Source organism: Dipodomys merriami, unplaced genomic scaffold (assembly GCF_024711535.1).
Source record: "Dipodomys merriami isolate MVZ:Mamm:240054 unplaced genomic scaffold, mDipMer1.0.p SCAF_7, whole genome shotgun sequence".
Lineage (NCBI taxonomy): Eukaryota > Metazoa > Chordata > Mammalia > Rodentia > Heteromyidae > Dipodomys > Dipodomys merriami.
Genome location: NW_027206290.1, coordinates 46,387,665 through 46,406,667, shown reverse-complemented (window position 1 = coordinate 46,406,667; position 19,003 = coordinate 46,387,665). Strand labels below are relative to the sequence as shown.

At 50.8% G+C, this 19,003-nt stretch overlaps 1 protein-coding gene across 1 annotated transcript in view; it reads right to left on the bottom strand.

The window, feature by feature from the left end:
* The window catches only part of Trim71 (tripartite motif containing 71), a 68,972-nt gene extending 65,583 nt beyond the window's left edge, over positions 1-3,389 (bottom strand). The window contains exon 1 of the mRNA XM_070007542.1: positions 2,494-3,389. Coding sequence (XP_069863643.1) covers positions 2,494-3,369 — 876 coding nt within the window. The 5' untranslated portion in view covers positions 3,370-3,389. The remainder of the gene's footprint in view (positions 1-2,493) is intronic.
* Positions 3,390-19,003: the final 15,614 nt, after the last annotated feature.

Below are 19,003 nucleotides of genomic sequence, written 5' to 3'. Positions count from 1 at the left end.
AGCAGTGCAGCGTCCCAAAATTCTGGGTGTCAGCGTGAACTACTGAAATTCCCAAATGATGCCCCCAATGAACCAAATACTTTAAGGAAAGATCAAGTGGCAGCAAGCAAATCACATCTTTCCCTTGCAAACTGGGCTCCAAGTGACTGTGGGGTTTTAAATAAGGGTTCAGACACCCATCTCACAGAGCAGCCCAGTCATCTGGAAAGTGATGTGTAAGGAAAGCCTTCTCCCCGTGAGGCTGCCTTCCCCAGGCAATGACAACCATTTGGGCCCTCCTTCCCAGGTCAGGTGGCACAGGGTCACCCAAAGGAAAAGGTACCCCGAAAGATTTAATGGGATCTGCTGACACAGAAGTAGCTTGGTAAAGTAGCATGTTTTAAGAACTCAGATAAAGTGTGCATGGAGTAAAAAGCCCAAGACATCCTCCAAAGTGCCCACGTGCTCCTTCCGGGCCAGAAAGGGATGGCTTTTTAAAGGGACCATGTTCTGTAACAGCTAACAACACTTCCATCAAAGGAAAGGGCTAGACTATATAGATAGCCTGTGAGAATCGCAGTACCAGTGAGGCTTTTTCTAACATTTCAGTCATCTACTCGAAGCATTCGTTTATCATCTTTAAAACCCGACGGTTCCATTCTTACATCGAATAAAGACATAACCATTTCCAAACATTCTTGTTTGAATGAAAAGCTAACGAGTTAAGTCGAATCTTGCTCAACACCGCGTTTTGTGTTGATGAAAGGCATTTGCTTTAATAACTATATCTTAATGATTTCTTATTAAAACACACACAACCAATCCCTGCCCAGGTTAAGCGACTTTTAAGGGCATCGGGTACCTCACAGGGTGAGGAGAGCTTCCAACACTGTTGGATTGGTTTTATCATCTCAAAGTGAATAAACCTTTCTCTCCAGTCTAGCAATTCAGAACACCAATTCTGGCCCAAATAAGTGGATCTTTAACCAGGAATATAAATAAAAAGTGACACTTAAACTCAGTGCCCCTCCCAGCAGGCAGTTCCGGGAGCTCTCCCCACTCATCCCCTCCCCCCACCTCCATTTCAACCTAAAGGGCAAGGGAGCCGACTCGGGCTCCATCTTTCTGCTCCAGGGATTTTCTAAAAGAACACACAAGGAACATTCCCCACGAATCTGGGGAAAGTGGGCGCCAATTCAAAGGTTGAAAACGAAGTTGAGGCTCACACAGCTGCATACCCGAAAGAGACCTTGAAAATATAAGATGTTCACAGTACATCAGAACTGCAACTTTTTTCCCCCGCCAATTGGAAAAGTCGGCTTAAGACGACCATCAGGGGGTTAGCTGTGCCCTCCCCTCCGAAATAACAGGTTAGGAGTGGACGAGGCTGCTATGGGTTCCAGACTTTAAACAGTGCCGGGCACCAGCCGGCCCCCCCTCCCAACAGGATTCGTCCATCCTCTGCCAATTTCTGCTCTTTCCTCCAAAGCTTTTGGCGATCACACAGGTTTAAGGTAGATTTAGTCACCCACCCCATTCGGTACAGTCTGCTCTCAAAAATCCCTCCGGGCCCAGAGTGGGTGTTCTAACTGAATAGGGCGTGCTGGTCCGTAAATTACCGAAACAAGAAGTGGTTCAACATCCAAAAAGCAGAAATCAAGCCCAACGGTGGTGGGTGCTGGCCTCAGATTCCAGGCACGACCAAACCAGCTGCTCCGGACTTTCTCCGAGCCATGCAGAGCCTATGGGTGAGTAGGACAGGGGACACTTCCTAAGCGGGGAAACCCGCTCCCACTGGAGATGGGCGCGAAGGGCGACTACAAGAGACTCCCAGATGAACTGGGCGCTTCGGATTCTACATCGAGGTACCGCCGTGGGCCCGCAACACGATTGCACGTGGGAGCTGGGTGTGGGGAGGACCCACAACATGACTTTCCCACACACACACACACAACTGTGGAACATACAAGACTCAACGTCGGGGTGTCTCGCACCTCCCAAAGTGCAGAGACATCTGTCCCGTCCGCCGGGGCGCACGTGGACAGCAGATCTGCACCGCAGAAGCTCTCACCCACGCGCGCTCCCGCTTCCCGCCCGCGCCCGACTCCAAAGCAACCATCCAATTTCACAAACACACACGAGAGAAGCAATGTGCGCCCTCGCAGAGAGCACCAGGAAGACGGGCCTCCACAGGGAGGCTACACACAAACACACGCCTGCCCAAACCCACCGCACAACCAAACCTCGCACGGAGAAAAACCAAGACCGTCAGGTGGGGGGCCGCCACGCTCGGGGGGACTTCCGAGGGCGGCACGCACATTTTAAAAAAGCCAGGTCTTCCTAGATCGCTAGATCGTGATCCACCAGGTAACAACGACTGCCACGTAACCCGAGAAAATAAAATACAACACAACACGGCTGGGCACCGGGGGCCCCTCCCCCGCGCGCGGCCACCCGCACACACACGCACCCCCCCCACCCACCTATCCACCCGGAAACCGCTGGTGAACTCACCTCGTCGTCGTGCTGCTGGCAAAAGCCGAGGCGCTCGGGAAACACGGAGAGGATGGAGAAGGGCGAGCCGGAGAAGGGCGGCCCGAGCCCGAGCTGCTGCGCCGCGGCGGCGGCGGCAGCGGCGGCGGCGGCCGCGGGCCCCGGCGGGCCGCGCTCGATGTAGTGGTCCTTGGTGAGGCGCACGCGCTGGTGCGCGCGGACGCAGTTGTCGCACAGGTGTTCCTGACAGTCGAGGCAGCGCGACGAAGCCGCGTTGCCCTCGTCGCAAGAGCTGCAGCCGTGGGGCCGGCGCAACATCAGAGCGGACGGGGAGGCAGCTGGGCCGCCGGGAGCCGAGCGGGAAGGCGCGGGCGGAGGCGGCGGCGGCGCGGGCGGGAGAGGCGGCGCGGAGGCGGCCGCGCGCGTGTGCGCGTGGTGCGCGTGGTGCCGGTGGTTGCTGTGGCCACCCGCCACCGCTGGGGCGCCGGCGCGCCCGTTCTTGGGCGGCGGCTCGTCGGCCGTGGCCACCACGGCGTCCAGCAGGTTACTGAGCAGGAAGGCGGACGAAGGCAGCGCGTCCATGCCCGCCGCCTCGGCGAGGACGACTTTCTGGTCGCACACGGGGCAGCGCAGTTTCAGCGGTTCTCCCGGGGCGCTGCCGCCGGCTGCCGGCAGCCGGTGCGCCTCGAGGCAGGGGCGGCAGAAGGCGTGCAGGCAGGGCAGGACGTGCAGGCGGCGCGCCGCCGCCCCCGGGCCTCCGCCGCCGCCCCCGGACGACGTGGACGTCTGCGAAGACGAGGAAGACGCGGAGGAATTGGAGGAGAGCGGCGCCGGCGAGCCGCACATCTCCTTGCACAGCAGGCAGATCTGGAAATCGGTCTCGGGGAACGAAGCCATTTGCAAGCCGGCCCCGAAGAGGGAGGAGACCCGAGAGGAAGAGGAGGAGAGGGCGGGTGGGGGGGGGGGTGAGTCGGCTCAGTTAGAAAAATGCATCGATTAGACGAACGATCCAGGAGCCGACCCCGGGGCGCCGCGCTCCCCTCGGCTTCGCCGCGTGCAGCCTGCGCCCTGCCAGCCCTACCACCGCGGGCATTAAATGCCACTGTCCAGGGGAGACACGGATTCCTCCCGGAGGACGTGGGCGCCGCGTGCCTTCCCCAGCGGGAACGCCGGAACAAGCCCTGACACGCGCGTGGCTAGCAGGAGTCGGGGGGGTCAGTGTAGTCCCGGCAGCCGCTGGGGCTTCGCTAGGCACCGGCCTAGAGTCGTCCCCAAATCGCCAGTCCGCGGTGGAATCCAGGCCCGCCCAGCGAGAGCACGAATTTGGTTCGACGAGTTATTTGGTGTTACAGGGCTTTTCGCTAAACGGATTGAGTCTCTTCTTGGGGGAAAGGCGCCCCGAACTCGTAAAGGCGGGAGCAGCAGCAAATCGCTAAGCTGGTGCTGGCCGCGCGACGCCAGCCGCCCCGCCGCATGACGCGGCAGCCCGGGGCTCCTGGGTGGCCCGGTGTGCCGCGCTCCGGCCTTGCGTTACGGACCCGACCCCGCGCAGCCTTCCCCTTCAGGGCGGTCGGCCCCCGCGCAGCTGCACCTCGTGCGAGCCGGGCTGCAGCCGCACGCGCGTCCCACGCGCTTCGAGTCTCCCGCGCGCCCGCGGTAACCAGCGCTAACACGCACGCGCGTTCCACGCGGCGCCGGCGCCCTCGTGTCCCCCCTTCCCGCCCCTCCCCGCCTCGCTGATCCCGGGCCTGGGCGTCTCTCGTGCGTGCCTTCCCCTCCGGGTTAGCCGCGCTGCAGCGCGGGGCCGCAGGTCCCCGCGGGCCTCCCTGAATTATTCATCGGCAGGAAGATATTAGATGTACCCGCTGCCCGCTCCGCGCGGGCCGTCGTGCAATGCTATCCGAGCTCCGCGCGCGCCCCGCGCCCCTCCTCCTCTCCTCCTCTTCTCGTCCGTCCTCTCTGAAACCTTGGCAGGGAAGGGGGATCACATTTCCTTTGTCATCGGGCCATTTCGCCCTCGCCTTGGTCCCCCCCTCCGATCCCGAGCCTTGGGGACGGAGCCTCCTCCCAGGCGCGCTGGAATCAATGGAACCGGCCAGGGCCCCGCGCGGCGAGTTCGGGAGCCGCGTGGCCGACGCCACCGGCGCCCGCCAGCGTCATCTTCCTTCGGAATCGAGTCGCCGAGCGGGACGCGGGTGGCCTTGGCCGCGCCGCGCCTACCGAGCTCCGCTCTCGCAGTGCCCTGGCCTCCCGGGGTTTTGGCACAACTCCCTCAATTCGGGCTGCGTGCGCACGCACGCGTGCCCCGTCTTTCTCCGCTTTACCGCCTCTTCCTCCTCCTCTTCCTCCTCCTCCTTCTCTCCGAACGCGGGTTATTGGGACTGATCGGAATTCGGAATCCTTTTAATCTCCAAAGGAGCAAACTCACTTCCGCCCGAATGCTGGGAGGGGGCAGGGGGAGGGGAGGCAGAGGAGGGGGTTCCAGGCAAACAGGAAACATTAGCCCTCTCCACACGGCCCGCTTTTGTGTGCGCCCTCCCCCTCCCAGCAGCCCCCTCCCCGCTCCGGGCCGCTGGGGAGATGAACGCCCCCGGGCCTCCGTGTGACGACCTTTGAAACCTTCCGAGCTGGGAGCTGAGAGCTGAGAGCGACTCTTCCGTTTATTTAAAAAAGAAAAGACTTCATTCACAATCCTTAGCTGTGCGCTCGGGGCCCGATTTCCACTGTCCCCCGGATCTGCGGTTTTCCCCATCTTTTCTTTTAGCGTTGTTTTTTTTTAAGGACTCTGCAAATCTGTAACCAACCGCAAAACATCACACTGTTGTCTTGCAGTTAGATTAGTGGAATTAAACGAATCTGAATTCTGATCAGCGCAGGGGCCAGTTCCCCATTGAGTTTTAATGGGAGCAGGGCAGCTGTTCAGGGAAGCGACCTGATGACGGCCCCGGAGGCCATCTGGGTGGTGCCCGAGGCTATCTGGGCCGTGCTAGGAGAGGAACTTTCGGGCCCTGGAAAGATACTGGGTAGGAAGGAAAATTTATCAGCGTCTGGTCTGGAGTCCACTGGGCACAGTTGTTCTCATTTTGACACTCTTCAGCTGTTAGAGATATCTTGGTTCAGTTTTAATTGGTACTGATAAGCACTAGAATGAAAATCAAACCTTCATGTTGGATGAAAAAAAAAAAGCCCAAATACATGTATAATAGGATGCCATATGTGGGAAATTGTAAAATAGGCAAAACTAAAGTATGGAGACAGAAAATGTATCCTTGAAGAAGAGGTGTTCAGTAAGAAAATATTTGAGGGAACCCATAAGGAAATGAAATATGATATGCACCAACAAAACATAGTAGAGCATGCCTGTAATCCCAGCACCCTGACTGAAAGCCGAGGCAGGAAGATCAACAACTTCCTTGCCAGCCTAATACATATTCTGTACAAGATTTCACTTTATTGATCGTACTTCACTGAAAGTAGTCGGAAAACCTAGCAAACCATGCCTGGATGGATGCAGATACACTTCCTCTAATTTTTCTTCAGAGAATCCAGGAGAAAATCAACCTGGAAGAGCCTTTAACTCTGGACAAACAAGCTGCAACACCAATTCTTTTTTTTTTTTTTGGGTCCGGTCCTGGGGCCTGAACTCTGGGACTGGGCGCTGTCCCTCAGCTCTTCAGCTCACTTGAGCCACAGCGCCACTTCTGGCTTTTTTCTTTTTGCTTACGTAGTGCTGAGGAATCAAACCCAGGGCCTCAGGCATGCAAGGCAAGCGCTCTACCACTGAGCCACCTTCCCAGCCCCATGCAAGACCAATTCTTAAGATTCCCAGGTGCTTCCTACATGAGAAAACCTTCCCAGGCTCAGGAAAACCTGAGAGGCTCACTGGGAAGGCCCCAGTCCTCACCTGTGGAGGCTTCCTCTGCCCCCACCCCCTCCCCCTCCACCCGCCCCCAGCCAAAGGAAAATCCATGATCACCTAAGAAAATGTGTGAGAAGAAGGAAGAACTCCACACCCAATCAAATCAAAACACTTCCTCTGCTACATGAAGAAAATAAAGCTTTTGCCAGGCTCTGGTGGCTCACGTTTGTAATCCTAACTACTCAGGAGGCTGAGATCTAAGGATCTAGGTTCAAAGCTGGCCCAGGCAGGAAAGTCCATGAGACTCTTATCTCCAATAACCTACTCAAAAATTTTTTTTCAAAAGCTAAAAGTGGGACTCTGGCTCAAGTGGTAGAGCACTGGCCCTGAGCAAAAAGCAGCTCAGGGACACACTCAGGACTAGAGTTCAAGCTAAGGGACCAGCAAAAAGAAAAAGAAAAAAAAAAAGGAAAGCTTGTATCTAAATTTTAGGTAGCCAAGCACCGTGAAACACATCTATAATCCCAGTTCTGGGAAAGTTGAGGCAGGAGGATTAGAGTTTGAAGTCAGCCTAAACTACTTAGCAAGATCCTGTCTCAAAAAATAACAAGCATGGCCAGGCACTGGTGATGGCTCATGCTGGTAATCCTACTCTGGAATCTGTAACCTGAGGATCCTGGTTCAAATCCAGCCTGGGCAGAAAAGTCCATAAGACTCTTGTCTCCAATTAACCACCAAAAAGCTGCAAATGGAGGTGTGTTCCCTTGAGGGAAAAAGACAATTGAAGAAGGAAGGCCCTGAGTTCAAGTCCAATTCTGGCACTAAATAAAAATATAAAAATTAGAGAGTGGAGGTGTAAACCAGTGGTAGAATCTGTACATCTGAAGGCTCTAGATTTAATTCCTACCACTAAAAATGTTATTAAGAGATGGGCTAGGGCTGGGAAGGTGGCTCAGTGGTAGAGCACTTGCCTTGCATGCATGAGGCCCTGGGTTGGATTCCTCAGCACCACATAAGCAGAAAAAAGCCAGAAGTGGCACTGTGGCTCAAGTGGCAGGGCGTTAGCCCTGAGCTGAAGAGCTGAGGGACAGCACCCAGGCCCAGAATTCAAGCCCCACAACTAGCAAAAAAAAAAAGGGAGATGGGCACCTGCCATCTTGTATTGCCAGTATTAGATTCTTTCATGGTGATTTGAGAGACGCTGGGGTACAAGTGTATGCTCACATGGGAATCTGCATATTTCTGGAATTTTCTACCAGACTAGCCTAACTCCAGAGATGCTATTTTATGTACTTGTTGGTTTTGTTGCTTTTTCTGTTCTTCTTTTTGTCAGTTGTGGGGCATGAACCCAGGGCCTGGGTACTGCCCATGAGCTTTTTTGCTCAAAGTTAGCTCTACTACTTTGAGCCACAGCACCACTTCTGATTTTTTTTTTTTTTGGGGGGGGAGTCTGGTCGTGGGGCCTGAACTCTGGGCCTGGGCACTATCCCTCAGCTCTTCAGCTCAAGGCTAGCGCTCTACCACTTGAGCCACAACGCCACTTCCGGCTTTTTTCTCTTTGCTTATGAGGTGCTGAGGAATCGAACCCAGGGCCTCAGGCATGCAAGGCAAGTGCTCGACCACTGAGCCACCTTCCCAGCCCATCCACTTCTGATTTTATGATGGTTAATTGGAGAAAAAGATTCTCCCACGGGGCTGGGAATGTGTTTAGTGGTAGAGTCCCTAACATGCCCAAAGCCTTTGTTTCTTTGGATTCCTTAGCACAATATAAACAAACACCACAAGTAGAACTGTGGCTCAAGTGGTAGAGTGCTAGCCTTGAGCAAAAGAAGCTCAGGGACAGTGCCTAAGCCCTTAGTTCAGGCTTCAGGACTGGAAAAACAAAACAAAAAGTCTCACAAACTTTTCTGCCCAGACTGGCTTTGAACCATGATCCTCAGATCTCACCCTGCCCTCATCCTGCCCTCCTGAGTAGCTAGGATTATAGGCTTGAGCCAAAAGCACTTGGCTAGCTTGTTGTTGTTGTTGTTGTTGTTGTTTATTCTTTGAAACAAAGACTAAAGCAGATGGAGGAAGAGAATTGCCAGAGGAATAGACTTATACCTGCTATCCAAACAAGTGATTGACCCCACCCATCACCGAAAAAAGAAGAAACAGAAATGATGACAAGGGGGAAAAAAACTTAAGTCTCTAAGGTAAAGGCTTAGGGAGACATCACAGAGGAGCAGGAAGACCATCAGGACCAAAAGAGGAATCAAATTCCACAACGGTTGGTAGGTTGGTTTCCTGAGGACAATTACCCAGAATAAACCAAAGAGAAGAGAGAAGAAAGGGAGAAGGCTTGATTTTTCTTTAGGAAGTCGCTTCTGGGGTTGACAGTAAGTTCCAATGAGCTGACCTGCAGTGTGAATTGATAAATTAGCACTTTCCTAATTTCACTCAAATATGAATTTACAAAAGAAAAAGAAAAACACCCAATAAAAAGAAAAAAGCCTAGTCCAGTGGCTCATGCCTACAATCCTAGTTACTCAAGAGCCTGAGACCTGAGAATCATGGGTCAAAGCTATCCCAAGCAGAAAAGCCCATGAGTCTCTTACCTCTGATTAAGTACAAAAAAAAAAAAAAAGCTGGAAATGGAGTAGTAGGTCAAGTAATAGAGCACTAGCCCTAATCAAAAAAAAGCTCAGGGACACACACACACACACACACACACACACAAAAAGCTCAGGGACAGTGCCCTGGCCCTGAGTTCAAGACCCACCAGGACTAGCATAAAAAATAAAAGACAGAGCCAGGTGCCAGTGGCTCATGCCTGTAATCCTAGGTACTCAGGAGGCTGAGATCTGAGAATGGAGATTCAAGCCAGCCCCCAGGCAGGAAAGTCCATGATACTCTTATCTCCAATAAACCACCAGAAAACCAGAAGTGGAACTGTGGCTCAACTGGTAGAGCGCTCACCTTGAGCTGAAGAGCTGAGGGACAGCACCCAGGCCCAGAGTTCAGGCCCCATGACTGGACCCCCCCCCAAAAAAAAAAAAAAGAGTGTTACGGACTTTCTTGCCTGGGCTGGCTTCAAACTGCTATCCTCAGATCTCAGCTAGATTACAGACTTGAGCACTGGCTCCAAGGCTTCTTTCTTTCTTTCTTTCTTTCTTTCTTTCTTTCTTTCTTTCTTTCTTTCTTTCTTTCTTTCTTCCTTCCTTCCTTCCTTCCTTCCTTCCTCCTTTCTTCCTTCCTTCCTTCCTTCCTTTCTGTTGTGGGGTTTGAACTCTGGGCTTGGGTGCTGTCCCTCAGCTCTTCAGCTCAAGGGGAACTCTACACCACTTGAGCCACAGCGCCACTTCCAGTTTTCTGGTGGTTATGTGGAGATAGGAGTCTCATGGACTTTCCTGCCAAGGCTGGCTTTGAACTGCGATCCTCAGATTTCAGCCTCCTGAGTAGCTAGGATTATATGTGTGAGCTACCAGCCAGGTTTTCTATCATGACTTTTTGAATGTAGTACATTGATAGGTAAATAATATTTTAGTGTTAAAACCTGTAAGAGCCGGGCGCTGGTGGCTCACGCCTGTAATCCTAGCTACTCAGGAGGCTGAGATCTGAGAATCGCGGTTCAAAGCCAGCCCGGGCAGGAGAGACCGTGAGACTCCTATCTCCAATAAACCACCAGAAAACCGGAAGTGGCGCTGTAGCTCAAGTGGTAGAGTGCTTGCCTTGAGCTGAAGAGCTGAGGGAGAGTGCCCAGGCCCAGAGTTCAGGCTCCCACGACCAACCAAAAATAAATAAATAAACAAACAAAAAAACCTAGTAAAGCTTTACCTGACTCAGGAAGAGGTGAGGAACTGCCCCTCTTGAGTGTGCAGATGAAGGGCAAAGAAACTCAGTCCCCTGCTCTGAACTATACTGGGTTACATTTCCACGGCCATCCTAGCTAGGAAACACTCTAAGGAAGAGGTTGGCAAGCTTCCAGTTTTTCTTTCACTAGTTTACATCACAAGAAAATCTATTTATGTTCCTGAATCCTAAAAATCAATTATTTTATTTATTTATTCATTCATTCATTTATTTGTTGGTCATGGGCCTTGAACTCTGGGTCTAGGCTCAGCTCTTCAGCTCAAGGCTAGTGCTCTACCACTTGAGCCACAGCGCCACATCCTGTTTTCTGGTGGTTTATTGGAAATAAGAGTCTCATGGACTTTCCTGCCTGGACTGGCTTTGTACTGCATTCCCTAGATCTCAGCCTCCTGAGTAGCTGGGATTACAGGCATGAGCCACCATTACCCAGCTTAATTATCTTATTTTAAAGAGGAGCCACTTTTGCAAAAAAACCAACCCTTAAATCGGGGAGGTAGTAAATTTGCATTCTTTTCTCCAGTGGGTCCATAACCATATTTTCTTTCCAAAGATGACCAGAGTCCTGGTCCCTCAGATCTGGCTTGTGGATGAAACTATACTTCCACCACAGCAACTTCCAAATCTGGTGTGTATGTTGGGGGGGTGATTGCCCAAAAGTAGGTATGCAGTCTTTCCGTTAACTATTCCATATACCCTCTATTCTGATGTCAAAATCTTCCACACGGTACATTCACATCGTGTGTGTGTGTGTATGTGTGTGTGTGTGTGTGTGTGTGTGCTGGTCCTAGGGCTTGAACTCAGGAGGGCCTGGGTGTGTGTGTGTGTGTGTGTGTGTGCTGGTCCTAGGGCTTGAACTCAGGAGGGCCTGGGCTCAGTCTCTGAGCTTCTTTTGCTCAAGACTAATGCTCTAACTCTTTTTTTTTTTTTTTTTGGATCAGTTGTGGGGTTTGAACTCTGGGCTTGGGCACTGTCCCTGGGCTCTTCAGCTCAAGGTAAACGCTCTACCACTTGAGCCACAGCACCACTTCCGGTTTTCTAGTGGTTTATTGGAGATAAGAGTCTCACGGATTTTCTTGCCCGGGCTGGCTCTGAACCGCAAAACTCAGATCTCAGCCTCCTGAGTAGCCAGGATTACAGGCATGAGCCACTGGAGCCCAGCTTAATGCTCTAACTCTTGAACCACACTTCTGGCCTTTTCTGAGTAGTTTGTTGAAGAAAAGACTCAGGATTTTGCTGCCTAGGATGGCTTCAAACCATAATCCTCAGATCTCAGCATCCTGAGTTGCTAGGATTACAGTTGTGAGCCAGTGACACCAGCTAAATGTTCTTACAGGCACCAGTGGTTCATTCCTGTAATCCTAGCTAATCATGAGGCTGAGATCTGAGTATTACAGTATAAGACCAGCCAAGACAGTAAAGTCTGTAAGACTCATCTCCAATTAACCAGCAAAAAACTGGAAGTGAAACTGTGGTTCAAATGGTAGAGTACTAGCCTTGAGCAGAAAAGTTCAGGGACAGTGAGTTCCAGGCCCTGAGTTCAAGCCTCTTTTTATTTGTTTGTTTGTTTTTTTGTCGGTCGTGGGGCTTGAACTCTGGGCCTGGGAGCAGTCCCTCAGCTCTTCAGCTCAAGGCGAGCTCTCTACCATTTGAGCTACAGCGCCACTCCGGTTTTCTGGTGGTTTATTGGAGATAGGAGTCTCACGGTCTCTCCTGCCCGGGCTGGCTTTGAACTGTGATCCTCAAATCTCAGCCTCCTGAGTAGCTAGGATTACAGGCGTGAGCCACCAGCGCCCGGCTGAGTTCAAGCCTCTTAACTGGCACAAAATATGAAAATGCTATCTGAATCCGCAGCTGGCAAGCTCTATTCCATATATTCTATTCCTTCCTACTTCCATCACCCCTGTCCTTCAGTCACTCCACCCCAACACCAGGGCTTCCTGGCAACATAGGCCCCTGGGCTCTGCCCCATTCTCCTTTCCAATACTGCTTCTCTCCAGCATACACTGATACCCAAGGCAGTTTCTGCCTGGCATTTCAAACTCAGCCTTCTCCTCCTCCTTGCAAGCTGGGATCTATCTCATAGCCTTTCTCCTAGGATTTGAGTAGACCAAGAAAATATGGTAGAAGTACTGTTATGGTAATTCCTGATCTAAGTTTTCAGACACAGAACCTTAGTCAGCATTCTTTCCATCTTTAAATTTTTTTACTTTTTTTTTTTTTTTTTTGGGTCCGGTCGTGGGGCCTAGACTCTGGGCCTGGGCGCTGTCCCTCAGCAATTCAGCTCAAGGCTAGCGCTCTACCACTTGAGCCACAGTGCCACTTCCAGCTTTTTTCTTTTTTGCTTATGTGGTGCTGAGGAATCGAACCCAGGGCCTCGAGCATGCAAGGCAAGCGCTCTACCACTGAGCCACCTTCCCAGCCCCTACTTTTTAATTTTTTGTGCCAGTATAAGGGTTGTCCCTTAACTCTTCCACTTGAGCCACAGCTCCTCCACTTTCAGCATTTTCCTGCTTAACTGGAGATAAGAATCTCAAGGACTTTCCTGCCGGAACTGGCTTCAAAGGTGAGCTTTAGATCTCAGTCTCCTAAGTAGCTAGGATTACAGGCGTGAGCTACCGACTTCTGGATAACTTTCCTTATAAAGAGATCAGATGGCTGGGCACCGGTGGCTCACGCTTGCAATCCTAGCTACTCAGGAAGCTGAGATCTAAGGATCATGGTTCAAAGCCAGCCCAGGTAGGAAAGTCCATGAAACTCTTATCTCCAATAAACTACCAGAAAACCGGAAGTAGTACTGTTGGCTCAAGTGGTAGAGTGCTAGCCTTGAGCTGAAGAGCTGAGGGACAGCACTCAGGCCCAGAGTTCAAGCCCCATTACCAACTAACTAACTAACTAACTAACTAAATAATAAAGAGATCAAATGCAAAGGCCCAGAGTCTAATGGAGATGGAGAAGGGACCACTGGACTCCAGGTTGTTCCCACCAGGGTGGCAGATATACCACTGAAGTCATCTTGGGACATTCCAACCTGAAGCCCAGAGGCTGGGAATGTGGCTTAGTGGTAGCTTGCTTGCCTAGCATGCATGAAGCCCTGGGTTCAATTCCTCAGTACCACATAAACAGAAAAGGCTGCAAGTAGTGCTGTGGCTGAAGTGGTAGAGTGCTAGCCTTGAGCATAGGAAGCTCAGGGTAACTGTATTGGTGGCTCATGCCTATAATCCTAGCTACTCAAGAGGCTGAGATCTGAGCATCACAATTTTTTTGGGGGGGTCCGGTCGTGGGGCCTGAACTCTGGGCGTGGGCGCTGTCCCTCAGCTCTTCAGCTCAAGGCTAGCGCTCTACCACTTGAGCCACAGCGCCACTTCCAGCTTTTTTCATTTTGCTTTATAAAGTGGTGCTGAGGAATCAAACCCAGGGCCTCAGGCATGCAAGGCAAGCACTCTACCACTGAGCCATCTTCCTAGCCCCTGAGCATCACAATTCAAAGTGAGCCCCAGCAGAAAAGTCTGTGAGACTCTTTTTTTTTTTTTTTGGGGGGGGGGTCTGGTCGTGGGGCCTGAACTCTGGGCCTGGACGCTGTCCCTCAGTTCTTCAGCTCAAGGCTAGCACTCTACCGCTTAAGCCACAGCGCCACTTCCAGCTTGTTTCTTTTTGCTTATGTGGTGCTGAGGAATCGAACCCAGGGCCTCAGGCATGCAAGGCAAGCGCTCTATCACTGAGCCACGTTCCCAGCCCCTGTGAGACTCTTATCTCCAATAAACTGCTCAGAAAAAGCTGGAAGTGGCACCATGGCTCTAGTGGTAGAGCATGAGCCTTAAGCACAAAGAGGCTCAGGGATAGTACCCAGGCCCTGAATTCAAGCTCCAGGACTGGCACAAAAAAACAAATAAACAAACTTGGTTTATTATTATTATTATTATACTATTGTATTATTAACAGTAGTAATAGTGGTAGTATTAGCTCTGTGCTGTTCCTGGGGCTTAAATTCAGGGTCCTGGAGCTGTCCCTGAGCTTTTTTTTTTTTTTTTTTTTTCCGGTCATGGGGCCTGAACACGGCTTGGGTGCTATCCCTCAGTTCTTCAGCTCAAGGCTAGCACTCTACCACTTGAGCCACAGTGCCACTTCCGGCTTTTTTCTTTTTGCTTATGTGGTGCTGAGGAATAACCCAGGGCCTCAGGCATGCAAGGCAAGCGCTCTACCACTAAGCCACCTTCCTAGCCCCCTCTGGTGGTTTCTTAGAGATAAGAGTCTCATGGACTTTCCTGCCTGGGCTGGCTTTGAACTACAATCCTCAGACCTCAGCCTCCTGAGTAGTTTGGATTACAGGCATGAGCCACTGTTGCCCAGCTCCCTGAGCTCTTTTGCTCAAGGCTAGCACTGTATGTCTTTTTTTTTTTTTTTTTTTGGCCAGTCCTGGGGCTTGAACTCAGGGCTTTGGTACTATCCCTAAGCTTCATTTGCTCAAGGCTAGCACTCTACCACTTGAGCCACAGCGTCACTTCTGGCTTTTTCCTGTGTGTGTGGTGCTGAGGAATCCAACCCAGGGCTTCATATGTATGCTAGGCAAGCACTCTACCACTGACATACCTTCCCAGCCTGCACTCTACCTCTTCAGCCACAGCTCCATTTCCGGCTTTTTCTGCTTATGTGGTACTGAGGAATTGAGCCCAGGGTTTCATGCATGCTAGGCAAGCATGCTACCACTAAGCTACATTCCTAGCCCCTGTGGTATTTAATTGGATGTAAGAGCCTCATAGTCTTTTGTAACTGGGCTGGCTTTGAACTGTGACCCACAGATCTCAGCTTCCTGAGTAGCTAAAATTACAGGCATGAGCCACCAGCACCTGACTTCTTCTTTTTTTTGTGTGTGTGTGGAGCCTGAACTCTGGGCCTGGGCACTGTCCCTCAGCTCTTCAGCTCAAGGCTAGCACTGTACCACTTGAGCCACAGCACCACTTCTGGCTTTTTCTGTCTATGTGGTGCTGAGGAATAAAACTAAAACCCAGGGCCTCATGCATGCAGAGCAAGCACTCTACCACTGAACCACCTTCCCAGCCCCTTCTTTGGTAATTTTTGAAGGGACCACTGTACCATTTTCACAAAGGACATATTACTTCCACTCCTCTGCAGGGTACAGGGTTAGTTCCCTTTTCTCTTCACCCTAGGGCATTTGTTGATGCTGACCATGATTGTGAGGCTGAGGCCTGCCTTGTGAAAGTGTGCAGGCTCAGATGAGAGGCAAACACCTTGCACAACTCCAGCAGGGCAGACATTCAGGCTCCAGATATTTACCCACCCCTCACCTTGGGATTTACTTAAGGCTGACCTCTGTGCTTTGTTCCTGGAGTCCCTCTCCCTCTGCAGTATGTCTGTCCAACAATCTCAGCCATCTCAGTCCTCAGATCCCTGCTTTGGCCCACTTCATTCACTCCAAGCCATGGCTGAAACTTTGCCAAGTAGTCTCCTCTCTCTGCTTTGGCAAGCTGCCCCTTCCACCTTGCTCACAACTCCCTTCTCTGATGTGCACTTGGTCTTCAAACCTACTTCAAGATCAGCATGTTAAGCTGAGAAATGTGGCTCACTCCTTTATCTTAGCCACTCAGGAGGTTGAGAGCTGAGGATCAAGGTTCAAAGCTACCCCAGGCAGAAAAGTTCATGAGACTCTGTTTGTTTTTGGTCAGTCCTAGGACTTGAGCTCAGGACCTGAGCCTCTTTGTGCTCAAGGCTAGCACTCTACCACTTGAGCCATGGTATCATTTCCAACTGTTACTGGTAATTTATTGGAAATAAGAATCTCTTAAACTTTTCTGCCCAGGTTGGCTTGGAGCTGTGATCCTCAGATCTCAGCTTCCTGACTAACTTGGATTATAGGCATGAGCCACCTGCACACAGCTCCATGAGACTCAACTCCAATTAACCACCAAAATGCCAGATGTAGAAGTGTGACTCAAATGGTAGAGTGCCAGCCTCTAACAAAAAGCTAAGAGACAAGCCGGGCGCTGGTGGCTCACGCCTGTAATCCTAGCTACTCAGGAGGCTGAGATCTGAGAATCGCGGTTCAAAGCCAGCCCGGGCAGGAGAGACTGTGAGACTCCTATCTCCAATAAACCACAAGAAAACCGGAAGTGGCGCTGTAGCTCAAGTGGTAGAGCGCTCGCCTTGAGCTGAAGAGCTGAGGGACAGCGCCCAGGCCCAGAGTTCAAGTCCCACTACCGACCAAAAAAAAAAAAAAAAAAAAAAGCTAAGAGACAGTGTGTGTCATAGGCCCTGAGTTCAAGTCCCAAGACTGACACCAAAAGAGAGAGAGAGAGAGAGAGAGAGAGAGAGAGAGAGAGAGAGAGAGTAAAGAAAAGCAAACACTTCCAATATCACCTCTAAGAAATAAATCATTTCAAGATTCCTTCTCTAGATTGAAATCTTCACTCCTATTATTATGCCGTTATTGTAGTCGCTGGAGATACATCCTTAGTCCTTAACCATACATGAATTTTTTTTGGGGGGGGAGGGCTGGTCCTGGGGTTTGAACTCAGGGCCTGGGCACTTTCCCTAAGCTTCTTTTGCTCAAGGCTAGTGCTCTACCACTTGAGCCACAGCTCCACTCTCAGCTTTTTGGGTAGTGGATTGATGATAGAGCTGCGAGCCTGGCTGGACACCGGTGCTCAGGCCTGTAATCCTAGCTACTCAGGAGGATGAGATCTGAGGATCATGGTTCACAGCCAGCCTGGAGAGGAAACTCTGTGAGACTCCTATCTCCAATTAACCACCAGAAAACTGGAAGTGGCACTGTGGTTCAAGTGGTAGAGCACTAGCCTTGAACTAAAGAGCTGAGGGACAGCACTCAGGCCCAGAGTTCAAGACCCATGACCGACCAAAAAAAAAAAAAAAAGGAACTGCAATCTGAGACCTCAGCCTTTTGAGTAGGTAGCATTACAGGCATCTTCCACCAGCACCTAGCTCTTACATGAATTCTGCATGCATTTGTCTTCCCCATAAAACTGCCAGTACCAGGCTGGGAAGGTGGCTCAGTGGTAGAGTGCTTGCCTCCCATGCATGAGGCTCTGGGTTTGATTCCTCAGCACCACATAACAGAAAAAGCCGGAAGTAGGAGCTGTGGCTCAAGTGGTAGAGCACTTGCCTTTTCTTGAAGAGCTCAGGGACAGCGCCTAGGCCCAGAGTTCAAGCTCCACGACTGACAAAAAACCTAACAACAACAAGGGGCTGGGAAGGTGGTTCAGTGGTAGAGCACTTGCCTTGCATGCCCTAGGTTCAATTCCTCAGCACCACATAAGCAAAAAGAAAAAAGCCAGAAGTGGCGCTGTGGCTCAAGTGGTAGAGCGCTAGCCTTGAGCTGAATTGCTGAGGGACAGCGCCCAGGCCCAGAGTTCAGGCCCCACAACCGGACCCAAAAAAAAAAAAAAAAAAAAAAAGAACAACAACAAAAACAAACACACTGCCAGTACCTTGGAGGCTACAGCTAAGTCACAAACTCTAGTCTGGCCACCAGATGCCCACAGTAACATTCATTTGGAGTGAATCCTGTCTTGCACAGTCAGATAGCACCACTTGTCTGTGTGTCTGTGTGTCTGTCTGTCTGTCTGTCTATCTATCTCTCTATCTAATTATGTAATTCCTAGGGACTAATAATTACTACTAGGAACTCAGGGCCTCGCTTTCTTGTCTGGGTGTGTGTGCATGCTAGTTGAGCACTTTACCACTAAGGCACATTCCCAGCCCTACTCTGCTTTTTTTTTTTTTTTTGTCAGTTGTGGGGCCTGAACTCTGGGTTTGGGCGCTGTCCCTGAGCTCTTCAGCTCAAGGCTAGTGTTCTACCACTTGAGCCACAACGCCACTTCCAGCTTTTTCTGTGTATATGGTACTGAGGAATTGAACCCAGGGCCTCATGCATGCAAGGCAAGCACTCTACCACTGAGCCACATTCCCAGCCCTTATTATTATTTTTTTTAATGAGCCTACTGAATTAAAATTCAATTAATGCAACTTTAAAGATAAGAAAAATTGTGAAGAACCATTAAACAGCACATAAAAAAAAAACCCTTTGTGAAACAGCAAACACCAGCATACTTCTACTTATGACCTTTTGCTGGTTAATTGGATATGAGTCTCTCAGAAGGGCCTGGGAAGGTGGCTCAGTGGTAGAGCGCTTGCCTTGCATGCCTGAGGCCCTGGGTTCCATTCCTCAGCACCACATAAGCAAAAAGAAAAAAAGCCGGAAGTGGCACTGTGGCTCAAGTGGTAGAGCACTAGCCTTGAGCTGAAGAGCTGAGGGACAGCGCCCAGGCCCAGAGTTCAGGCCCCATGACCGGACCCAAAAAAAAAAAAAAAAAAAGAGTCTCTCAGATATGTCTGCTGGGTTGGCTTTAAATCAGAATCCTCAGCTCTGTGCCTCCTGAGTTGTTAGAATCTCTCTTACTCTAGTTGCCTGCTCTACTGACTCTCTATTATTTGAGTCTTGCCTCCAGTCCTCCTTTTCCTGGCTAATTGGAGTCTTGTAGATTTTCCTGCTGTGGCTGGCTTTGAACTCTGATGCTTACATCTCAGCATCCTGAGAATCTAGAACTGCCGGTGATCTACTTGAGCCTTTTTTTTCCCCCCCAGTCCTGGATCTAGACACTATCCTTCAGCTCTGTTTGCTCATGGCTAGCACTCTACCACTTAGAGCCACAGCACCACTTCTGGCTTTTTCTGTGATTAATTAGCTTTGAACAACGATCCTCAGATCTCAGCCTCCTGAGTAGCTAGGATTTCAGGCATGATCCACAGGCACCTTTTTTAAAATTGTTCTTATCAAGATGATGTACA